Below are 26,011 nucleotides of genomic sequence, written 5' to 3'. Positions count from 1 at the left end.
CCACCAATAACCATTCATAGCTCTTTGGATAGATAGGCAGGTAGATTCAGGTAGTAAGAACACACTCATTGAAAAGGTGGGCATAGCTTGAGCTACTGTTTTTAGCAAGATTTCCTTACCAGCCTATGAAAGGAGCTTTTTATTCCAGGAGCCAATCCTCTATCGTATCTTATCCTCAATATATGCAAATGCAGCCCTTCTGTTTCTACCAACAAATAGAGGCAAACCCAGATATTTTCCAAAATTTGGAGCCTGAACGACTCCAAGCACTTGAGCCACTTCCTCTCTTATATTTTCCGTTGTGTTCCTGCTGAAACAGACACTGGATTTGTGAAAGTTTACAGACTGGCCAGTCTTATATTTTCCGTTGTGTTCCTGCTGAAACAGACACTGGATTTGTGAAAGTTTACAGACTGGCCAGATAAAATTTCATACCTTTGAAGACAATGTTTGATAGCACCTGCTTCCTGCAAGCTTGCTTTAAAGAATAGCAGGCTATCATCTGCAAAAAACAAGTGTGAAATCGATGGAGCACCTCTCGCCACTCTGCACCCATGGATCAATCCATCTGTCTGAGCCTTCTGGAGGAGCAAAGAGAGCCCTTCCGCACAGATAATAAAAAGGCATGGGGATAGGGGATCACCCTGTCTTAAGCCACGAGTAGGCGTGACCTGTCCACTATCTGTTCCATTTATCAAGAAATTGTAGGACACAGAAGTGACACATAACATAATCAGATTAACCCATCTCTCAGCGAACCCTAAGGCTTGTAGCATTCTTCGCAGGAATGACCACTCAATTCTATCGTATGCCTTAGCCATATCAAGCTTTAGAGCACCCCACCCAACCACACCAGATTGTTTTCTATTGAGATAGTGCCCTACTTCCGCCGCAATAAGAATATTATCCGTAATCAACCTGTCAGGAATAAATGCACTCTGTGACTCTGATATGATATCACCCAGCAAGTGTTTCATCCTATTAGCCAAAACTTTGGCCATGATTTTATACACCACATTGCACAAAGCAATGGGCCGGAGGTCAGATACAGTTTCAGGAACACTTTTCTTGGGAATGAGAACAACATTTGTATTATTGAGACCTTCCGGGAAAGTGCAAGTGTTAAAGCAGTGAATAACAAAACTCGCCACATCTTCCCCCACCACATCCCAATAATGCTGGTAGAAACCCGGGTTCATACCATCAGGGCCAGGAGCCTTGTCAGTGAACATAGAAAACAAAGCTGCTTTAACCTCATCTTGAACAAAAGGCCGAAGTAAAGCATCGTTGTCCTCCTGCGATATCCTAGACACCACCGAAGAAAAAAAGGGGTTCACCTCGGTTTCTCCGTTTGACCGGAAAATATTATCAAAATAAGAAAGCACTACCGCATTCATAGACACCCCTTCCACCCACTCTCCTGCATCATTATTGAGTCTAGACAGCATGTTTTTCTTCTTACGAGCAGAAGCATACCTGTGGTAGAAACGTGTGTTGGCATCCGCTTCTTTCAACCAATGCTGTTTTGCACGCTGCTTCCAAAAAATATCTTCTTGTGACTCCAGCCGTGTCAGCAGATCCTCTAGACGTTGGAATTCAGCCAATGAGGCTGGATCCCTGCATCCTTGTAGAGAGAACTGACTACAACGAAGGTGCTTAATCTGCTCTCCGAACTTGTGGAAGTGATCACCACCCCATGCCATCAACCTGTCTCCACACAACTTCTGACAATCCAACAAGCCACCCAGTCTCCCCTCCTGCTAGGCTGACTCCACCACCCCCCTGCATCCTTCATTGAGCGTCCAAGCCATCTCAAACTTGAAATTACGCCTACCCCCATAGCTTCTCATGCCGGGTTTACACACGGCGAGGTATAATGCAGAATGATCCGAAGAACGCATTAGGAAATTCTCCACCACCGCCCCCGGTTGTAGGGAACTCCAATTGTCCGTAACCAGGACTTTATCCAACCGCTCCTCTATCCAATCTGCAGTTCCCCTTCCCCTCTCCCACGTGAAACGGTACCCTCTCATAGGTAACTGAGATAAACCGCAGGCCTCCACCACTTCCCCAAAACCTCGCAGGAGAGTCTCCGGGTGCGGATTTCCGCCTCGTTTCTCATACTAGTATAGAAGATCGTTAAAATTACCAAGTACCACCCACGGCAGAGCAGATCTATCAGCCAGGGATCTGAGCAAGTTCCACGAATCCCTCCTCCTGGTACGCTCGGGTAATCCATAGAAACACGTCATACGCCACGGGGTTATGGTAGGAACAGTTACCTCCACATCAATATGGTTCTTGGAGTAACTTAGCCACAGGGTTATGGTAGGAACAGTTACCTCCACATCAATATGGTTCTTGGAGTAACTTAGCAACCTAGCTGTACAATTCTTTCTCCATAGCAGGGACATGCCCCCACTCAAACCGCTGTTGTCCACATAAAATAAACCATCAAAACCAAACTTCACTCGTAGATTTTCTGCATGAAAACGTGCAACTTTTGTTTCCATCAGAAAAACAAACTCAGGCTTCTTTTGGGACACAAGGTCCACCAACTCACGAACTGTTCGTGGATTGCCCAAGCCACGGCAGTTCCATGAAAGGGTACTCATGATGATGGGCGGGTCTGGGGACCTAGACCCGCCGCCCGCAAGTTTTTTGGAACATCGACCACCATAGCATCACTACTCCCTGAACTGGTCTTTCTTCCCCCGCCTCCCGAATTCCTTCCCCCAACTGCCGAGCCTTCCCTGCGACGTTTTGACACAGCCACCACTCCGGCGTCAACCTGTAGCATATTCGGATCATGCAAGGATGTGTCGTGCACCACAGCGCCAACCTCCACCGTCTCGGGTTGACGTACAGGACCACTGAGAGGAATTAACCATGGATCGCTAATTGCTCTAGGGCCTCTGTTCACGCCAGCACGCAGCTCCGGGCCGAACGAAAATTCCTCAACCGGCACAACCGCTTCCCTCGCCTTCAAACAGAACTTGTGGACATGTCCGAGCATTCCGCAGTAAAAGCAGTATGAATGTAATCTCTCATACTTGAAGCTTACCCAACATGTAGACTTGTCACGCTTCACTAATTTCATTCTGCGCTTAAGCGGTCGGGAAACCGGGATGGAAACTCGGATTCGGAAAAACGTTTTCCATGGCGCCCCTGCAAATCTGTCATCCCCACGCACGTAGGTGCCAAGGAAATTTCCTACCTGCTCCAACACCGAATCAGATGTGTAACCCAGTGGCAAGTCATGAACCTGAACCCACATATCAACATCATCTAGCACCACATCCCCAGGGAGTTTACCATCACAGACCTGTCGACAAATCAGTGTGTGATTTTCGAAAGACCAAGGCCCTCCCTCCAGAACCTATTGCATATCCGATTCGTGATAGAACACGAACAAAAACAAGCCCGGTTGAACCTCCGTAATCTGGACCCCCTTGACAGGTTGCCAAACTGAAGCCATGACTTGTCGCATGAACTCCAATTTGACGAGTTTGCTGGTCAAGAAACGTCCCACTACCACCCACGCTTCCTCGCCTCCAACTTCCACCGTGCCGACCTCATCACCCTGCGGTTCGAAGGCCTCTTCTTCTTCTTCGAGCGCAAGATCTGCCCACCGAGCCGTCAAGGCTCCAATGGCCCCCACAATCGATTGAGATGCCATGCATGCAGATGGACAACAACCAGAAAGTGTCAAACACCAAACTTGGCGAACGAAACCGATGAGATTAATCGGAAGGAAAACAGCGAAAAAACGGAAAACCTAGAACAAACCCTAGGAGAGGAGAAGAAACCCTAGAATACTAGAGAGAGAATTTTTTTTCTTGCAAGTGTATTTAATGGTCCCTATTAGGACTCTCTGAGTTTGAGTCACGTTAGGACTAGCTATCCTACTCTACCTGAGACTCCCCTAGTATATATATCTCCTATTCCTCATCATTGTAATTGTTCAATTGAATCAATACAATATTCAGTTCTCATCTGGTATCAGCTAGCCTAGGTTTATTTTCCAATGGCTGACGGCTCTGTTAATTCTTCCGAACGGACCGTTTCTGATGCAGCTATTTCTTCTGCGGTTTCTTTAGCAGCCGCTTCTCTGTCTGCTGCGCATCACTATGTTAGCATTAAGCTAACGAACAAGAATTTCTTATTTTGGAGGACGCAGGTTATTCCGTTTCTTCGTGGGCACGACCTCATGGGTGTCGTTGATGGCACGAACTCTTGCCCTAATCGTTTTCTTCCCGTTTCTGAAGGCTCCTCCGCTGCTGCTGCTCTACCCAACCCGCTGCATGCTCCATGGGTGCGCCAAGATCAGGCGGTCCTTAGCATGTTAATCTCTTCACTTTCGTCGGAAGTTATGTACCTCGCAATTGGTTGCACTACGTCGCGTGATCTCTGGTTGGCGCTTGAGCAGGCTCTCGCTTCTTCCAGTCAAGCTCGGATTCTGCATATTCTTGGATAGCTGCAAACAATACGCCAAGGTGATGCCTCCGCCGTCGACTACATTGCTCGTGCGCAAGTTATGGTGGAAGATCTAGCTCTTGCTGGTCGTGCGGTTCCTTTGGAGGATCAGAATATGTATATTTTCAGAGGTTTACGTCCAGAATATCACTCTATCGTAGCCTCTTTGAATGTTCGAGGTCAGCCGGTGCGTCTTCCCGAACTCGCCGATCTCCTTGGCTCGCATGAGTTCGCTACCGGTGATAGCTATGGCAGTGTTCCAGCCCCTACAGCTGCGGCTTTTGTTGGCCAGCGTGGTAGTGGAGGTCGGTCGCGGTCTTGGCGTGGCGGATCGAATCGCCGCGGTGGGAATCAGTCACGTGGCGGTGCTGTTTTCGCCGACCAGCAGCAGCAGGGCGGTGGTGTGCAGCGTGGACGTGGCTCGCATGGTGGTGGCAGGTCACGTGGGCGACGTGGTGGTAATTGGCAGCCTCAATGCCAATTATGTGGCAATTATGGCCATCTTGCACCAGCCTGTTTTTCTTTAATTGGCCGTGGACTCCAAGCTCATTTAACATATGCTGAGGATGCGCCGAATCTTGTGTCTGACTCGCATCTTTGGATTCCAGACACTGGGGCGACAAATCACGCGACCCCTGATATTGCTGCGCTCTCTACATCTGAAGAGTACACTGGTGGTGATGCTCTTCGAGTTGGTGATGGTACAGGTTTGCTTATTAGTCATACTGGTCATGCTTCTTTTTCTACCCCGTCTAAAGTATTTAGGATGTCTGATATTTTACATGTTCCTGGTTTGTCTTCCTCTCTTTTATCTGTGCAACGCTTTGCAAAAGATAATAAAGTCTTTTTTGAGTTTCATCCATTCTTTTTTGTTGTGAAGGATATAGCAACCAAGGCAATTCTTCTTCGCGGCAATAGTTGCGGTGGTCTCTACACGTTGCCCATTCCGAAAAACAGTCCCTGCGGTGGTCTCTACACGTTGCCCATTCCGAAAAACAGTCCCCGTGCGTTTCTCTACACGTTGCCCATTCCGAAAAACAGTCCCCGTGCGTTTATCTCGTCCTTGCCCATTCCGAAAAACAGTCCCCGTGCGTTTATCTCGTCCCGTGCTATTCCGAAAAACAGTCCCCGTGCGTTTATCTCGTCCCGTGCTCCCTCTTCCATATGGCATGATCGTTTGGGACATCCTCATCAACGAGTCTTAGATCGTATTCTTCCTTTTTGTTCTGTGAGTGGTTCTAGTCGCAATAATCGTTGTACTTCTTCTTTGTGTTCTGCGTGTCAATTGGGCAAGTCTACTCGTTTCCCTTTGCCACGTGTAGACTCTGTTAGTTCGAATATTCTTGATTTGATTTATACTGATATTTGGGGACCAGCTCCTGTTTTGTCTTCTTCTGGTTATCGTTATTTTGTTCTTTTTGTTGATGACCATTCTCGTTACACGTGGTATTATCCTATGAAATTGAAGTCTGACTTGTATGCCATTTTTGACAAGTTTCGTGCCTTAGTTGAACGGTCATTTAATCGCAAAATTAAGGCTATTCAGTCGGACTTAGGAGCTGAATACAAAAAGTTACATACTGTTCTTCTTCAGTTAGGGATTAATCATAGACAATCCTGTGCCTACACTCATGAACAGAATGGTCGTGTTGAGAGGAAGCATAGGCATATTGTTGAAACTGGTCTTACTCTTATGGCTCGTGCGTCTGTTCCATCTCGTTTTTGGGACTTTGCTTTTGAAACTGCTGTTTACTTGATTAATAGAATGCCATCTAGTGTTTTGCAGAATTCCAGTCCTCATTTATTGTTACATAAATCTTCTCCCTCATACTCTTTTCTTCGTGTGTTTGGTTGTCTTTGTTATCCTCACTTGCGTCCTTATAATCGTCACAAAATGTCGTATCGGTCATCTCCTTGTGTTTTCTTAGGTTATCCTGAGTCTTTTAGGGGGTACAGATGCATGGACTTAACGACTAATAAGATTTATATCTGCAGACATGTACACTTTGACGAGAATGTGTTTCCCTTTGTTAGTAGGGTTGCTGTGCCATCTCCTCCCTCTGTGCAGAAGCCGTGGGCTGAATCGGTTTTACAGGTATTGCCATCTTCTCTTGCTGATTCTGCTCAGGCTGATTCTCCTGTCACCACCACTGCTGCTCCTACTCGTCAAAGAGGACGACCCCGTGGCAAGTCCACACGTCCGACTGTTCGCTCCCATGTAATGGCTACGAGGAGTCGGTCTGTGGCTCCACTTTTGGCTCTCTCTGCTCAGGCATGTCCTACCGAGCCCACTTGCTACACTCAGGCAGTTAAATTTTCTGAATGGCGAGAGGCAATGGATCTGGAGTTCAATGCACTTTTGCACAATCAGACTTGGGTTCTAGTTCCTCCTCGCCCAGGTATGAATGTGATTGGGTGTAAGTGGGTTTTTCGTACTAAACGTAAAGCTGATGGTTCAATAGAGAGGCATAAGGCGAGACTTGTGGCGAAAGGGTTTAATCAAGTTCCTGGTCAGGACTTTTTTGACACCTTTAGTCCGGTTGTGAAACCCACTACAGTCAGATTGCTTTTGAGTTTGGCTATTTCCTCAGGTTGGGTGGTTAGGCAGCTTGACGTACACAATGCATTTTTGAATGGTGATTTGGCTGAGACTGTTTATATGCGTCAACCACCCGGGTATGCTGATGCTCAATTGCCTGATCACGTTTGTCTGTTGAGGCGTTCCTTATATGGCTTAAAGCAAGCTCCACGAGCTTGGTTTAATCGGCTGCATACTTTTTTACTCTCTGTTGGGTTTATAGCTTCAAAGACTGATGTGTCATTATTATATTACTCTCGTGGTCCTGCATGTGTGTATCTTTTAGTATATGTTGATGACATTTTGGTAATGGGGACTGATGAGCTACTAGTGTCTGATTTACTCTCTAAACTGTCTAATGCTTTCAAAATTAGAGATCTTGGTGAACCTGGTTTCTTTCTTGGAATTGAGCTAGTCAAAACTAGCAATGGTGTTATTCTTTCTCAGCAGCGGTACATGTCAGACATCTTGAAACGGGCTGGAATGACTGATTGTAAACCTCTCGCCACTACTATTTCTACATCGAAAACTCCATTGCTTAATTCAGATTCATATGAAGATCCAACGAAATACAGGAGTTTGGCTGGTGCTCTCCAGTATCTCACAATTACACGGCCAGACTTATCCTTTGCGGTCAATCAATTGTGTCAACATATGCATGCTCCAACATTGTCTCACTGGGAGCAGCTAAAACGAGTGCTCAGGTATGTCAAAGGCACCCTCTCATTCGGCTTGCGTGTAACTCAGTCAAATTCTAGAGAGCTTCATGCTTTCTCTGATTCTGACTGGGCTGGTTGTCCTGAGGACCGTAAGTCTACTAGTGGGTATGCAGTGTTTCTTGGCACCAATCTTTTCTCTTGGGTGTGCAAGAAACAGAAGACAGTTGCAAGATCATCCACGGAAGCTGAGTATAAAGCCTTGGCTGATGTTTGTGCTGAGGTCATATGGATCATGTCCTTGCTGCGTGAGATCAAAATTGATGGCATCCTTACTCCCAAATTATGGTGTGACAATCTTGGTGCTACTTATATGTGTGCGAATCCAATTTTTCATGCAAGAACTAAGCACATGGAGATTGACTACCACTTTGTTAGAGATAGGGTTGCCAATGGAGATATTCAGGTTAACTTTATTTCCACAAAAGATCAATTAGCTGATATCTTTACAAAAGCTTTGCCTAGTCCTAGATTTTCTTTTCTTAGGGACAAGCTTCAGGTTAGTAGTTTACCCTGCGCTTGAGGGGGAGTATTAGGACTCTCTGAGTTTGAGTCACGTTAGGACTAGCTATCCTACTCTACCTGAGACTCCCCTAGTATATATATCTCCTATTCCTCATCATTGTAATTGTTCAATTGAATCAATACAATATTCAGTTCTCATCGTCCCAACTTTCTAAAATTTATGAAAATGTGCAAGTGTGTGAGAAATATTTGATAAGTTATTTTCTCAACAATACACAGACGTGTTATATTGAAATCTTAATGACGAATCTCGTCCGCGCTAGGTTACCCATCTTGTAAGTCAATCACAGAATTATTTAGTTATCTAATTATCACATCTTTTTTAAAACCAATTGGTGATAAGTATAGGTGAACGTTAACTATTTAACTTCATTTCTCTCCGGTAAACCATAAACCACAACGTCACGTTTCGAATTTAGTAAAGACAAAACTCGGCACACCGACCAATGCCTAACACTTAACTAATTAATTAGTTTTAGAAGTCCCCAAAACTTAACTAATTAATTAGATTTGTAAATGACTAACAACACACCCATCCCAAAGGTGGGAATATCTGGATAGTGTCGAAGTCAAAAATATTGACAAGTAGAAGAAAATAATGCATTTTGAAACATGATAAAAAAAAATTATTCATGGCACATTCATGACACGATACAAAACACCATTAATTGGACTAAACAATTTGAATGCCAAATACATTATTAATCAAAATAAATTTTGAGTTCTACTATAGAGACTCCCAAATTTTACTTCATCAATTATATCCCCTGATGTGGTAAGCATGGATAAGACATTTTCATCTTGTGGGCCAGATAAAATTGTCCACATCATATCCAAGACTTGTTAGAAGAAGTAAAATTTGGGGTTACAAGTAATATTTTTCATAAATTTTACTTGGTTTGATTAACTCTGAAAATGCTTATGATGCCATAATCCTTTGACAAAATAAATTTGCCACCTTATCTTGGACAAAGTTTACCAATTGTTGACGCTTCACTCACCGTCACAGACAGTTCCAACGATATTTCTTTTGGCACATTCCCACTTCTATTACGATAAAATGCAGGTTCACGAGGTGCTGACCAGTTATTAGTAGAATAACTACTAAGCATCAAAACCACATCTTCCATTGTAGGTCTTTCATCTGCATCTTCTTGAACACATAACAAACCAATGTGCAAACAATGGATGACTTCATTTACTGTATACGACGACTTTGCAAGAACTGGATCTAGTATTTCTAATGGTGTGCCATCCCTCCACTGTTCCCAAGCCTACAACATTATCACTTTGAAGTTCATAAGTTGGCAATAACATGATATTATGAAGGATTTCAAGCAAAAATATAAACATATTTAATCCTGTATGATGAAACAAACTTAAAACATGGAAAATAGATATATTTCATTAATAAGAAAGCTTTTACTCACATAGCTAAGAAGGTCTTGTGCTCTATTTGTCGTTTGGCAAGTGTTGCGATTTTTCTTTCCAGTAATAATCTCTATAACCATAACACCGAAACTGAAAACATCTGATTTCACAGAAAACTCTCCGTGCATTGCATACTCCGGAGACATATAACCACTACAAAATAACAAATCATCCGTGCAACAACTTAGTATAAGAAATATAATTAAAATTAGTACAGTGTTTCAAATAAAGGCATTTTCTACCATGATGAATTCAACACCTAAATATAATGTAAATACTACTGTCAACTAAGGATGCGTGCAGATAAATGCATGTGGTTAAGATGCATCACTTACTATGTTCCAACAATTCTGCTTGTATTTCCTTGAATTTGATCAATACCAAAAGTTTTCGCCATTCCAAAATCAGCTATTTTTGGATCCATATTTACATCCAATAGTATATTGCTTGTTTTGAGATCACAATGTATAATTCTAAGACGAGAATCTTCATGAAGGTAAAGTAGTCCCCGTGCAATTCCTCTTATAATTTTGTAGCGTTTTGACCACTCCAATACATGTTGTTTCTCAGGATCTGAATATAGATATAATATTTGCGCATATTACACCTAGTGTTGAGCAATGACCTTTTGGGTTAAGTATAATAATGGACCTATGGAAAAATGAAATTTTTGAAATCTTAAACTTACCAAATAAAAAGTAATCAAGGCTTCCATTGGGCACAAATTCATAGATAAGTATCTTTTCATCTCTTTTGGAGCAATATCCCAATAGTTTAACTAAATTTTTGTGTTGAAGCTTGGCAACTACTTCAACTTCGTTCCTGAATTCTTTTTCTCCTTGTCCTGAGTTCCTGGAGAGCCTTTTTATAGCTACTTCTTGTCCGCTGGGAAGCATTCCCTAAGTATTAATTAGTTATCAAGAAAGAATTAGGATGGACTACTAAAATGAGCATATATATTGATGTTGTATATATAGATCTAAGTCAAATATTTTACCTTGTATACAGAACCATATCCACCTTCACCAATCTTATTGTCAGGAGAGAATACATTGGTAATAAGTTGAATACTAGCAAAATCATATTGCAAGGACTCCTCATTTGAATTCCCCCCAGCATGGACGGAGCCAGAAATTTCATCTAGCAAGGGCGAATATAATCATAAATGTTGTTGAATATATGCGATAAATAAAACACATCAAAATTTTATAAAAATATATTCATAACAAAATATGAAACATAATTAATTTAAATAGAAAACACATTATAAATTACATATCTCATTATAAAAATATGAAACACAAATCTACCAACTAGTCAATCTAACATCTTATGTAAATTCATCTATAGGCGACCTTTCATATGGCAAAACACAGCATTACCATCTTGTCTAGCTAATCCGTTGTTTACAATATCTGTTTTCATATATTTATATCTAAAACATGTACTATATACATTGTTGCAAAAATCCCTGCCTAGGCGCTAGACGCTCCTAGACCGAGACGAATTGCTCCGTAGGCGTCCGCCTAGGTGGCCGGCGGTGGCCGGCGGTGGCCGGCTAGGCCGAATTTGGCCGAGCTAACTCGCTCAACTCGGTAGAGTTAGCTGAGTTAATTCGAGCGAGTCGACCTTGTTAATTTTATTATTATATTTAAATTTATTTATTTATATAAGTAAGAGATATATATATATATAATATATATAATATAATATATGACATACACCCACACACATGAATTAATTTTTTGTTTTTATAGGTCGCTGCCTAGACCGCTTAGGCGCTAGGTGCTCCTAGACCGAGGCGAATTGCTCCGTAGGCGTCCGCCTAGGTGGCTGGCGGCGGCCAACTGGGCCGAATTTGGCCGAGCTAACTCGCCCAACTCGGCAGAGTTAGCTGAGTTAATTCGAGCGAGTCGACATTGTTAATTTTATTATTATATTTATATATATTTAAATTGATTTATTTATATAAGTAAGAGTTTTATATATATATATATATATATATATATATATATATATATATATATAATATATATAATATAATATATGACATACACCCACACACATGAATTAATTTTTTTGTTTTTATAGGTCGCCGCCTAGAACCGCCTAGACCGCTTAGGCGCTAATTTACCGCCCGAGTAGCGCCTAACGCCTACTACAACCATGACTATATATATACATATATACATACAAGGCTATATATGGGGTGAGGGTGAGGTTAGTGGGGGCAGCATCCCCCACTGCCTCCATAGTGGCTCCGTCACTGCCCCAGTCACATCTAGAGGAAAAAGATAGGGATTATACAAAATTATACAATGCAAATATTGTAACACACAAGAATACAGAAATTAATACTTCTCTGTCCCATTTTATCTGTACTACTTACTATTCGTTGGTCAAATCAACTCTTTTTTTTTTATTTTCTTTAATATTTTTTACTTATTTTTAAATTTAATTTTTTGTGTTTAATAGTATTTTTAATGTAGTTTCTAAATATATAAATTTTGTATATTAATACTAAAACTTAATATTATGGAAATTTGAATTAAAAATAACTTCTGTAGCTTCGTTAACGAACCAGCACACATATAAAAAGGGACGGAGCGGAGGGAGTAACTTAGATCCCAATCTGGTTCTTTACCTGTTGTCTGTAGTTCAGTATTTTGTTTCTTAGAATTTCTAATTCTCATCAGAAAATAAAGGACTGCAATGAGGAGTAGTATAATCCCAATGACTGGAACTACAATGGCAATAATCACTTTTGCAGAAGAACTTCCATGGTTTCCTGCATCATATCACTGAATCAGGTTAATGCTGGAAGATGGTAGCTAAACTTACAAGCCAGAAAACATGGTAAACCTCTCCACTCAAACACTGAATCAGGCTGGAAACAAACAAACAAACAAACAAAAAATGAAGCTAGCAAGAATGTTTTACCTGGAGGAGGACGGCTGATAGTTGGTGGAGCCGGAGGCGATGAATAATCAGCAGAAAAAGTCGGTGAAGGAACAAGAATATCAACCGGACTGATAGTTGGTGGAGCCGTAGGCGAATAACCAGCAGAAAAAGTTGGTGAAGGAACAGGAATATCCGCAGGACTGATAGTTGGTGAAGCAACCGGAAAAAGAAAAAAAGGATTAAAAAAAGGATCAGGAAGCTCACGAGAAGAAATAGAAGAGATAGTGGGTGGAGCGGGAGGAGAAGAAACAGGAGTGATAGTTGGTGGAGATGGAGGAGGAGAAGAAGTAAGACTGATAGTAGCCATTGCCGGAGAGATTGATTGCTCCGAGGCAGCTCTGCAATAACGTTTTTAAAGAACTTCTACAGAGTATTATTATTACCATTATGACTTCTACACCCCGCAACCTCCCATGTGAGGGAGCAACTTGGTACTACTGACCACAAGGTTCTTGACATGAGTTCTACTATATGTACTGTCTATTTCTACTGCTTCATTTTTACTTGTTTATGTGGCAATTGACAATTAGTTATCTTTTATCATGTGAGTCCCAATGAAAATGCCACAATCAAAATTTTGTGGGAGGGGGTAAAAGTTGAGAGTAGAATTTGGGAGTATGAGTAGTATTTTCAATCTATTACCCCTCGTTTTTTTTTACCCTAAAATTGATGTTTGACCTCTCTATTTCAATTATAGTACCTCTTCTTCTTCTACTCTCAATACATAACGTCAATCAGGTAGGTCAACCTCAATCAAATAAGTTTTCTCAAAACTCCCTTAGTTTATCTCTATTTTCTTCTTTTTTGGATTCTGGACCGCGAGAGTTATTTCTTTCTATCTCCATTTTGTTACCTGTCATAGGTATCGGTATGTACCCAGTGGCGGAGTCAGAAAATTTCTCTAGTGGGAGCGAAAGATCAAAGTTAACGAGATATTTTGAAAAAAAAAATGAAAAACTTAGATACCGAATCATAAATATTGTTGACTAGTGATAAAAAATCAAAATACATAAAGATAAAAAATATTTAAAACAAAATATAAAACATAATTAATTTGATAAAATAGTTTGAATTAAAACACATTATAAATCATTCACCTCACTATTAATATTAAAAAAGAAAAAAAAAAAGAAGAAGTCAGAATGTGACCAAAAAAAATCCAATTAGAATTCACACTATTAATATTAAAAAATGTCAAGAACAAAATTTAAGTAAATCCAAAAAACTAAACACTAGAGCTGCTGTTAGGGTTTGAACTATCGCCCAATGCATTCTACATTAGAGCATTACCATCTAAGCCAAATTAAGCTTTGCTTAAATGTTAGTATACTTAATATATATACATTATATGTGGTGGGGGAGTGGGGGCGGCTGCCCCCACTGCCCCCATTGTGGCTCCGCCACTGTATGTACCACGATTTTGTTCTTTCACTATTAGTTGAAAAGGTCGAAGTTATTCTATCTCTTTTTTTTTTTTCTTTTTTTATCTACAAGTCTTATAAATAAAACCAAAATCCTAAAAAAGGTTTTAAAAAAAAACGTTCGTAGTAAATGCAAAAAGGAAGGTTTTTTCTTCTCTTCAGTTAACTAAAAACAATCAATTTGAACCACCCGCGTTCCGTTTGAATCAAATATTGTATTGATTCAAACGGTACATGTACTCGTTCACACAAAGTTTTAACCTTTTATTGCTTTCGTTATGCAATTCTAACGTTTATTTACAGTTTGTTATATATTTTCAAAAGCAAAATTTGAATTTGGTCATTTAGAATTTTTATAATAATAATAATAATGATAATAAGTATATGCGTTTTGGACTTTATACTACTATTCCCTTTCAATTTCCTATGTATACCAAACATTGAAATTAAAATTCTTATTAATTCTATTCTTGCAAACCAAACACTGAAATTTCAATTACCACTTTAATTTTCATATTATTTCTTTCCTCGCTTAATTCCCTCCATTCAACCAAACGCCCGTTAGCTCTCATTGTTTGAGATTAAGTATGGGATCCGAGAAAAAGTTGATGCACCTTTGAAGAGAAATAAACTAAGGAGTATATCATCATAATTCAAAAAAAAAAAAGTGCCACTTTCCTAATGATAAATGATATGATTACTACATTCGTTGTCCAAGTACTCCGTATTATTTTTAATATATTCAGTGCATATCTTTTATCTTTTTTATCACATTTAATTCTTTTGGTCAAATCTCAAGTGAAGAGGAGAGAGCAAAAAAAAAAAAACAAAAGAAAGAAAAATTAATAAATGAGAATGGTCACCAGTTAGTGATCAACCACAGCGCGCTCACTGCGTGCAGTACGCACGCTTATTGGACACTATTGGTGAATGGGCTGTCATTTTTTTAATTATTTAGTGGAGTCCACGGTAGGAGAGTAAGAGACAAAAATTTATCCCTCATGTGAGAACCCAACTTTCTATCTCTCTTCTTTTTCTTACTTCCACATAATAAGACTCCAAGCTTTATAAAACCTTTCCAAAAATCATCCGAAAATTCCTATTGGGTTGCTCTCAGTTCAAAATCACCACTCTACTTAAAAATCTGGGCACTTTAAAAAAATATTGCAGAATTTTATTATTATTATTATTATTATTATTATTATTATTATTTTATTTTATTTTTTATTTTGCCTAAAGTAACAATGGCCTGGGACTCTGGGAGGCTAGGAGACTTCGTAGTCAACCAACGGTACTTTTTTTTTTTTTTTTCCGGAATAATTGATGGGCTTTCATTGTTTCAATTATTTTCTCGGACAGAGCAAATTGGTATAGCTATTAAATTTCCAACGACTTTTAGTACATCAGAAAAGTTAGGTAAATTTAGGTGTTAAGTTATTAATGTAGAAATACAAAAGAACATCTTATTAATTGACAAAGGATTCATTAACACAAAATATATGATTTTGCGCCAAAATGAATAACCTAAAGGGTGAAACATACCTGATGATTTTTGTACCAGAAGATTATGATTTTGATTATTCTTATTAACATTTTTTCAATTTAATTAACCCATCACATATGGTCTTTCTAGTATAATTTATCTATTGCACAGGATTTTCATAATCTAATTTACTTCTCCTATTTAATTTGCGAACTATTAAATGGGAGCATATTCCCCCGATATATCATGAATATACTAGTGCTTTGAGTTAATGATGTTTATATTAACGATACAAACACTTGTCACCAACGTAGTAATTTGTGCATATGAGAGAAACTCACAAACATCATTTTAATGGTGTGATTTTAATTAGAACAGGGATTGGTGCACGCATATATAGGACGACACGCAAGTACTAGGTCAAGATATGTGGTAACTAATAAAAATTTATGAGACGAACTCACATAACACTCACTAATTTATTATAAATATAACTAGAGGGTTGTTCCCCCGTATATACATGAAGAACACTCTCTTTTTTTTTTTTGAAGACAGGGAAATTAAAACCAGCAGTCATTATTTGAAAGTGTGAATTTTGTAAATTTTACTCCTATATAATAGTTCACAAATCATACACAAGAGGTAAGTTGCAATAAAAAATTTAGTACGACTAACTAAATAAAAAATATTAGCAAAAAGTAAACTGATTATAATATAGAAGACTTTTGATATTATGCATGGTTGACTCATTCACCAAGCAACTAAGCAAGTGGTCAACAATATTTAATAAAGAATACTGGCTAAGAATGCTGATCTGGATGCATTGAAGAACGATGTTGAGAGGCTGGAAGACTTCATAGTCATGACTCAAGAGTCGTAGTTTTTTTGGGTCACACTTGTGTGAGACGGGTCGGATCTTTTATTATATGGGTTAATCACATGCCATCAACAATCTCACGCACGCTCCTCTCTATTTCTCTCTCTGCTTCTACGACATGCGATTTCTTCTATCGACCTCCGCCTTCTCCAATCTCATCCTCCCGCTCCACTTCCTCTTCCTCTGACCGCATTATCTGCCTCCACCTCCTCTAACCTCATCCTTCGGCTCCATCTCTTTCGAGCACGTCCTCTTCCTATGTCCTTCGACCTCACTGGTCTTCCACCTCCACCCTCCTTCGACCTCATCCTCTGGCTCCATCTCTTCTGAGTTTCTCTTCCTTCTATCTCCTTCACCGGCCACAACTATAATCTCCATTTATTCCGTTTAATTTCTTCTTTTTCTAGCGGTTGTCTGCCATTCCGTTAACTTTCTCAAAGTTTTGCGTTTGCAGTAAGTCAGATTGCGTTTGCATATAAATTTCGGCCGCCAGTAACTGCCAATACTGTACGCTTTTTCTATTTAATTTCTCACATGATGTTCTCCAATAAGGACTTTTGTGTTTGCATGCAGTAAGTCGGATTTCCTCAGCCATAGATATTTCGTCGCCGGCAACTCTGCTTATTAATCTCTGCTTCTTCGGTTTAATTTCTCGCGGTTCATCGTAGGTAATTTCCTATGTTTCTTCCTTTAAATGTTGAGTATTCACTATTGTTATGAAGTAGTATATTTGTGCCTTTAAGTATTGTGTTCGATGGTTAAAGTGTTTACTATTCATTTGTGTTTTAAAGTACTAGTTTTAGGCTATTACGTATTAGATTTAATAGTTAAAGTGTTGACTGTTCATTTGTGCAATTAAGTAGTATATTTTCTCTATAAAGTGTTGTGTTTGATGGTTAAAGTCATGATCATTCATTTGTGATATAAAGTAGTATATTTGCATCATAAAGTATTAGATTTAATGCTTTAAGTAGTATATTTGCATCATAAAGTATTAGATTTAATGCTTTAAGTGTTGGTTATTCATATGTGCAATTAAAAAGTATATTTGTTCTTTAATGTGTTGTGTTTGTGCAATTAAAAAGTATATTTGTTCTTTAATGTGTTGTGTTTGATGGTTAAAGTCATGATCATTCACTTGTGATATAAAGTACTAGTTTTAGGCTATTAAGTATTAGATTTAATGGTTAAAGTGTTGATTGTTCATTTGTGCAATTAAGTAGTATATTTGCTCTATAAAGTGTTGTGTTTGATGGTTAAAGTCATAATCATTCATTTGTGATATAAAGTAGTATATTTGCATCATAAAGTATTAGATTTAATGCTTTAAGTGTTGGGTATTCATATGTGCAATTAAAAAGTATATTTGTTCTTTATTGTGTTGTGTTTGATGGTTAAAGTCATGATCATTCACTTGTGATATAAAGTACTAGTTTTAGACTATTAAGTATTAGATTTAATGGTTAAAGTGTTGATTGTTCATTTGTGCCATTAAGTAGTATATTTGCTCTATAAAGTATTGTGTTTGATGGTTAAAGTCATGATTATTCATTTGTGATATAAAGTAGTATATTTGCATCATAGAGTATTAGATTTAATGCTTTAAGTGTTGGTTATTCATTTGTGCAATTAAAAAGTATATTTGTTCTTTAATGTGTTGTGTTTGATGGTTTAAATCATGATCATTCATTTGTGATATAAAGTACTAGTTTTACGCCATAAAGTATTAGGTTTAATGGTTAAAGTGTTGAGTATTCATTTGTGTTTTAAAGTAGTATATTTGTGCTATTAAGTATTGTGTTTGATTGTTAAGGTGTTAAAGTATTAAGTATTAGATTTTGTTGTAGTTTGTTCATTGATCACATTGGTACAAGCCCACCCCTCTCCTATCACTTATATGTACAATATTCAATTCTGATTCAATAATCTTTTTGGGACAGTTTAAAATTTGCACATTCCTGAAATGTTTGGAGCAGGTTCATTTTGACCTGAATATGCATCCAAAGCTGTAAGGAAAAACTATTGCATTTTACTCAGATAAAGATTATGAGTTCTGAACCAGATTACCTTAAGTAACTATGCAATGCAGTCCATTTTATGTTTTGTTGGTAGGTAATTGACTGAGCTATCATTCTTTTTAAACCACTGTACAAATGCCATGCATGTTCTCAAGGCTGCTATAACATGGTTTTTGTTTCATTGTTGAAGCCAGGGTAGTATGCTGACTATTCATTTAATTATATAAAAATTTTAATGTGTCTAACACCACCCGGTACAATAATGTATAATTGTATAGTATCCCAATCTATAGTATCGGATATTATCGGCACTAGTACCGGCATGGTAAACTTTCTCTATAGGTTTTTATTTTTTCTGTAGGTTTTTATGTAAGTTTTGGTGGTTTATTTTTTATTTTTTCTGTAATTGGCATTTCATCATTTGCATACTAACAACTTCATTTACAATAATCCCAGATTCTAGTTCTAAGTTTCTTAGGTATAAGTTTTTACTCTTTCACTAAATAAAACCAGCCTATAGTAGTTGATGTTTAGAGCATTATTTATTCCATACTGATTACTAGTCCTGTTTTCAGTCCTTAAATGGAGGCGGAGGAAATGGGAGGAGGCGGAGATGGTGAGCACCGGATGCAAGGATGAGAGGGATTGACGGAGATGGTGAGGGCGTAGGATTAGGCGTGAGATGCAGAGAGTGATTGAGAACACATGGAGTGTAGGATGAGAAGCAGAGAGAGATAATCATAAAATGCACATGATATACACATGTTGACCCATCTAATTGTGTGACCCGACCCGTCTCACGGATGGAGATCCGTGAGACGGTCTCACACAAGTTTTTGCCTTTTTTATATACAATTGTGGGCAAAAACTTGTGTGAGACTGTCTCACCATGAGACGGGTCGGGTCGGGTCAGGTCAAGATGCAAATGTAACACTTATATGTGTAAATCTCACACTTATATGCTCAAATGTAATACTAATCATGAATAAAAAATTTGTTACTTATTAGGGTAAATGTAATACTTTTAAGGGAAAATACAATACTTTTACATTTCGATTTAAAAGTATTACATTTTTCCTCAAAAGTATTATATTTGCCCTTATAAGTGAGAGACACTTGTCAACATTACTTATTATGAAAAATGTATTACTTTTTCTCTTATAAGTAACAAAAATTATATTTTTGATTAGTGTTATATTTGAGCATATAAATGTGAGATTTACACATATAAGTATGACATTTGCATGGTGCTTTGACTCGACCCGACCCGTCTCACGAATAAGGATCCGTGAGACGGTCTCACACAAGTGTGACCCACAATTGTGAAATTAATTGAAAATTGCCTATACATCGGTGTAATCGTTATACTACGGATGAAGTATCACATTGCATTATGAATCTTGGTTTATGTGTTTATTGGATGTATTTTGTGTTATAACCATTTAATGTCTTGCGTTATACACTTTTGTATCTTATGAGCATTAATTCTGTACCTAGAACGAACAAATTAGTAATTGTGTCTTATATTATAAATTTATGTGCCTTGTGTTGTGAAATTTTGTGCCTATAAACACAAATTATGTACCTATTAAATCAAATTTAAAAAATAAGTAAATATATAACATGTGTATGTGTCTTGTGTAATTGTGTTATGATTTTTTGTGTCTTATATTATGAAATTATGTATCTTACGAGTATAGATTTTGTGCCTCGCCTTTTTAATTCAATTGGGTCCATAATGCTATGCTATATATCTTGTGTTGTGATTTTTTGTGTTATGAAATTTTGTACCTTACGAGTATGAATTTTGTACCTCGTTGTTTCAATCTATGGTCCATAATGCTATGTGGACCCTGGTCTATGATATAAATTGCCATATATGTGGGCACGGGCCTGTTTAGGACTGAACCAGCCCTAAATCGACCAAAAAAACTGGGCATGGGCTTCACTGGGTTTAGGTCAGGCCTAGCCTGGACCGGGACCGGCTTGTATTAGGGTCAGTCCATGTCATATTAAAAAAAGCCTAGGGCTCAAGTCGAAACTGTCCTAGGATCGGGTTCAGGCCCGAACTTTGGCCCGTATGAGTTTGAATTGAAAAATAAAGTGTTTTCAATTCCTTTAGATAATGCTTCTTCCAATACTAGATTTATAGATTTTTACTTGAAATATTACATTTAATTACCTATTAATTGTCAATTATTGCATATTATATTTTGTACCTATGTTCTACGTTTATGTGTTTTCTAATCGATTTAACAAAATCACTCAAACTTTAAAGTCCTTACTTCACACAAAGAGTAATCAGACATATACATAAATCTATGTGAATCACTATTTTCATTATAACCAACAAATTAAATACTGCATCAAATGTCCTTGGACTAATAACATCACATCTAAAAGAATGTATCCCAAGTTTGTCTAAGCACCCCGCACTTTCAAATATGTTAGGTTTGGGGCATAACCTTTCCAGAGTTCATAGGGAATTTTATCAAATTTGCAGATAAAATAGTTTCACCCTACACATGAGATTAGGTAATCCAGAACTAGTGAGCATAGAATTCATCACAGAATAGTTTATTTTAAAAAAATATCAACAAAGTGAGTTCAACATATGATAACTCTAAAATTTAAAGTTGTTTCAACTATACTATGTTTGTTTCATCACTTAAAGGAAATTCATAATTTATCTATAGCATTGATATAATGCAGATGAATACCAAGCTACATATTCATTTCTAAAAGAACAAATAGTTGTCACTACTTATCTATAAAATGGTAATTTAAATCAATGTTATCATTACAACACTTAGCAATTTCTATTTGCAAGCTAGGCTTAGAAATCCTTCTAGGTGGCACTATTTCAACCAACTCCAAGCTCGAAGTTAAATATGTAGCAACGCAAATCTTCTTTTGCAATCTCAATAAAGAAATTGAGGATGGTTGGATGAAATATTAGATTCACCATTATCAGCATGGAATTTGCTTCTATATTGTTCCAGGGTTATACCCAGTTTTTGACCATGAGTATATATAGTCAAGTTCGGGGTCGGTGTCCTCAATAGCAAGTAAAGGAAATTCAAGTTGAGGTGATAGGGGTGGATCTGAGTACAACACATAGGCTAGTTGTAATTGCTGGGAGAAAATGAGCATCTTATATGCTCAACGTTTGTAACTATTTCCATCGAGGGCGGTTATTTTTGAAAGATCGAGTATGACGAATGGGGTCATAATGCTGTAAAAATTGTACTAAAACTTGTATGGAAGTAGACACTATAACACGGATTAATGTTGTGGCATGAACAAGGCTCATTACGTTTTAGAACAATTTCGTCGATGCCTAAGTGCAAGTATAAAGAAGTTAACTATAGTCGAAATGTGCTAAACTATTACTCAGATACAAGGAGACCGAAAAAGAAGGAAGAAGAGAATTAGTTTCAAGTTGGTGATTTTAGAAATGGTAGGAGAATTTATATAGTTTTACAAAGTAATGAAGGCCACAAGAATAAAACCAACCATGCCCACAATTTCTTTAAGCAGATTTTGACCAATGGAAATTGTCAAATTCAAATGCAGCCACAAAAACCAAAAAAAAGCTTTTTATTTCATTTTCTTCTCCCAAAAGGTTGAATCCCAACCCCAAGGGCCCCACGCTCCGGCCCGACAAAGTTGATGAGAAGATGTAAATTATGGTAACTCAACTGAACACAGAGGCTAGACCTTTGTTCACTGCCCACAAGGAGCCCCGGCCTTTATTTCATTTTCTTTGTTCCATGACTAGCTTTAACAACAAGATAAATAATGCAAGAAGATCATAGACGGCAAAAATCAAAAGAGTTATATATACACAATTATATTCTTCCAGCAAACTTCTTCAAAAAAAATTCATTTCTTCTATACATAACCCAATAAATCATGGACATCTCCCTTATCTTGGATAGAGTTCAGAAATTGATACTTCATTTACTGTTATAGATAGTGCTAACTCTACCTCTTTTGGAATCCTCTTACTTATACTACGGTAAAATGCAGGCTCACGAGGTGTTGGCCAACTGTTAGCAAAATAACTATTGAGCATTAACATCACCTTTGTCATTGTAGGTCTTTCATCTGCATTATCTTGAACACATAACAAACCAATATGCATGCATGGGATGACTTCATTTACTGTATAAGACTCTCCGAGAGTTGGATCAAGTATTTTGAATGGACAACCATCCCTCCAGTGTTCCCAAGCCTACAACATTATCACTTTAATGTTCATAAGTTTGTCATGATGACATAATATATATTATGAAGGATTTCTACCAAAAATATGAACAAATTTACATTTTTATGATGAAATTAAAAACAAACTTAACACAAAAAATAGATGTATTTAACATGAAAGTTTATGCTCACATAGCTTAGAAGGTCCATTCCTCTATTTCTTTTGCAGAAATCATGATTTTTATTCCCAGTAATGATCTCTATGAGCATAACACCGAAACTGAAAATATCAGACTTCACTGAAAACTCTCCACACCTTGTATACTCAGGAGACATGTAACCACTACAAAACAATATAATCATTATATTAGTGCAACAACTTAGTAAAAGGAATAAGTTCAATTAAAAATAATGTATCAAATAATGACATTTTCTTCAATTATGAATTGAAAACCAAAATTTAAGTACAATTGTTCATCTAAAAATACTGAAAAGGCATAGCTTACTACGTCCCGACAATTCTGTTTGTATTTTCCTGAATCTGATCCATTCCAAATATTCTTGCCAAGCCAAAATCAGCAATTTTTGGGTTCATATTTGCGTCTAATAATATATTGCTTGTTTTGAGATCTCAATGTATGATTTTTAGGCGTGAATCTTCATGAAGGTAGAGTAGCCCCCTTGCAATTCCTTTTATTATGTTGTAACGCATTGACCACTCCAATAGATATTGTTTCTCACGATCTAAATATATCAAAATATATTCCCATATTACACCGGAAGTGTTGGGGAATTACCATTATATTCAAGCTAAGTACAATGGAAGAATAAAAATTTTGAGATATGAAACTAACCAAATAAAAAGTAGTCAAGACTTTTGTTGGACACAAATTCATAGATGAGTATCTTTTCTTCTTGTTCAGAGCAAAATCCAAATAGCCTGACTAAATTTCTATGTTGAAGCTTCGCAACTACTTCAACTTCATTCTTGAATTCTTGAGTTCCTTGTAGTGAACTTCTCGAAAGCCGTTTTATAGCTACTTCTTGTTGGCTAGAAAGCATTCCCTAGGTATTATTAATTATAAACAAACAATTAGAATGAACTAAAACGAACATTTATAATGAGAGTTAATTCCTATTTTGGTCCTAAATTTATAGGTTGTGGTTCACTTTTAGCCCTTTTTTTTCAGAGCATCCAATTTTTGTCCTAGTATTATTGTGGCATGACCATTTATGGTCATCTAGCTATCAACAAAACAGTCTAAATTTCGTTAAATTCAAGGGCATTTCGGTCTTCAATTATGGAATTTTCTTTTCAAAAAATAAAAAAGCATAAAAAATATACGGGTCAACCAGCTTTGTATAGAAAAGATTGAAATGTCCTTATATTTAATGGCATTTCAACGATTTTGTTTACAGAGGACCAAAAATGGTCATGCTACAATAATACTATGACCAAATGAAAATGTTATGATAAAAAAGATTAAAAGTGGATTGTCACCTATAAATCTAGGATAAAAAATAGAATTAACTCTTTATAATGATGTTGAAGATTAAGTCAAAGACTTCACCTTGTATACAGAACCATATCCCCCTTGACCAATTTTACTTTTGGGGGAGAAATCATTTGTAATAGCTTGAATAGTAGCAAAATCATATTGTGAGTACTCAGCTGAAACTCCAGTCACATCTACATGAAAGATGGAAGTTAATTACAAAATTCTAAATTGCTAGAACTCTGGTACACGTAGAGAAATTTAGATTAGTTAATATCATATGGGGTCCTCTAGTATAGTAGTTTTACCACGTTTAGTTTTAAACTTTTAAATTGATCATCCGTGATTCTTTAACTTTCAAATTGTTACCATCTGTGATCCAAGTTAACCACACATGGTCTTTTAACTTTCAAAATTTAACCAGCTGATTCTCTTGGAAAGACCATGGCGAACTATGGGTGCAGTGGTTAACTTGGATCACGGATGGTCAATTTAAAAGTTTAAAACTAAATGTTACAAAACAAAATCACCATTTCCGGATTAACTCATATGGTATTTACTCAATCAATCAATCTGATACTTTACCTGTTGTGGGTATTGTGGTATTCCCTTTCATAACCCCTCTAATTCTCAGAAAATAAAAGACAAAGAGTATAACCCCAGCGACCGGAACTACAATGGCAATAATGAGTTTTGTAGAAGAATTTCCATTGTTTCCTGTGTCACCACACGGAAACTATCAGGCTAATTAATGCTGAAAGATGTTAAACTAACTTTCTTGGCATGTGCTATTTATAGATAAAGATGAAGCAAGAAAGTTTTAATTAAATTACCCGATGTGGGAGCCAGCGCAGAGGCAGTAGTTTTATTACTGTAGAAAGGGTATATCTCATACCTAACATTACAGCTTGGGGAGAGCACTCTAGCACCCAACGCTGAATCGCAACAAGTGGGCAATAGTTGCACCGCACTTTTTAGGCACGTCTGGCAATCCCACTCGGAAATATCCGGCGTGCACTGCCCAAGACTATACACCCTCTCAGATTTGGAGAAATTAGCTTCATAAGTGCCAAATTTCATGAGATTTCCGGCCACTCGACGGGTCATCTCCTCCGACGTCTTTACTACCCGCTGCATGAAACCCGGTTCAGAATTCTTCTCCAAAGCACTCATATTCAACCGGACCCATTTGTCCAATTTCTGGAACATATACTCGTTCGAGAAACGCAGCATACAGTGATCGAACCAGATAACGGCGGTCTTTTGTTCGGAACACACCCGCAGTATATCTGAGCAAGCTTGGTTTATGCAGGCGGCACAATCAATGGTTGAGATATCACCCCGGCACATGAACATGCCGTACACGGTGTCGCGGTCGTGGCCCGCGGTGAAGTTGTAGAAACCATTTTCGACGTTGCCTTTGGAAGAAAGAGCTCGGAGGAGAGACTTAACATTGGTTGTGTAAGTAGTAGTATTAGTGGAGGTGTTGGGGCAAAAGTATCTGTAATCATATTGGGAGGCAGCCCCCATGAATAGGGTGATCATCATGCACAAGCGGAGAAACGTTGGAGGATGCATGATACTATTCTCGATAGATAGATGTGTAATTTTGGTTTAATTAATTTGTTTTTAATCATCTTAAATAGGAGATTAAGCTTGGAAGACTTTTGAAGAGAAGAAAGACTATCACCAGCTACGACAACCCTAACTAATAACTTAGACATGTTGTTGGTTTGATAACCATAAAGTTTCAGATTTAACATTTTAGTTGAAGCAATCTATTAGGCTTTTTTTTTTTTTTTTTTTTTTTTTTGAAAAGC

The 26,011-nt window shown here is 37.8% G+C and overlaps 1 protein-coding gene, 1 long non-coding RNA gene and 1 pseudogene across 2 annotated transcripts; 1 reads left to right on the top strand and 2 right to left on the bottom strand.

The window, feature by feature from the left end:
* Window positions 1-8,952: 8,952 nt before the first annotated feature.
* On the bottom strand, window positions 8,953-13,036 carry LOC116028885 (putative receptor-like protein kinase At4g00960). The gene is made up of 7 exons (XM_031270733.1): window positions 12,667-13,036; window positions 12,371-12,514; window positions 10,724-10,866; window positions 10,415-10,625; window positions 10,062-10,299; window positions 9,726-9,879; window positions 8,953-9,569 (listed from the first exon to the last, which is right to left on the bottom strand). The coding sequence occupies exons 1-7, from the start codon at window positions 12,992-12,994 to the stop codon at window positions 9,255-9,257; spliced, it is 1,533 nt and encodes a 510-aa protein (XP_031126593.1). The 5' UTR covers window positions 12,995-13,036; the 3' UTR covers window positions 8,953-9,254.
* Window positions 13,037-16,674: 3,638 nt separating this feature from the next.
* On the top strand, window positions 16,675-19,250 carry LOC116028893. Its single transcript, XR_004100238.1, has 3 exons — window positions 16,675-16,921; window positions 17,042-17,136; window positions 19,062-19,250. It is a non-coding gene; the product is annotated as an uncharacterized LOC116028893 (long non-coding RNA).
* Window positions 19,251-22,414: 3,164 nt separating this feature from the next.
* Window positions 22,415-25,721, bottom strand: LOC116032302 (annotated as a pseudogene).
* Between the last annotated feature and the right edge of the window lie 290 nt (window positions 25,722-26,011).

This window comes from Ipomoea triloba, chromosome 1 (assembly GCF_003576645.1).
Source record: "Ipomoea triloba cultivar NCNSP0323 chromosome 1, ASM357664v1".
Lineage (NCBI taxonomy): Eukaryota > Viridiplantae > Streptophyta > Magnoliopsida > Solanales > Convolvulaceae > Ipomoea > Ipomoea triloba.
This window is presented reverse-complemented; position numbering and strand designations above follow the sequence as displayed.

What these genes read in the sequence shown, in the direction of transcription:
- LOC116028885 (XM_031270733.1), bottom strand. Translation starts at nt 12,994, where the DNA reads ATGGCTACTATCAGTCTTACTTCTTCTCCTCCTCCATCTCCACCAACT. An exon ending in TATCAGCCGTCCTCCTCCAG is followed by an intron (nt 12,515 to 12,666) that starts GTAAAACATTCT and finishes GATATGATGCAG; the next exon opens with GAAACCATGGAAGTTCTTCT. An exon ending in CACAAGACCTTCTTAGCTAT is followed by an intron (nt 9,570 to 9,725) that starts GTGAGTAAAAGC and finishes ATAATGTTGTAG; the next exon opens with GCTTGGGAACAGTGGAGGGA.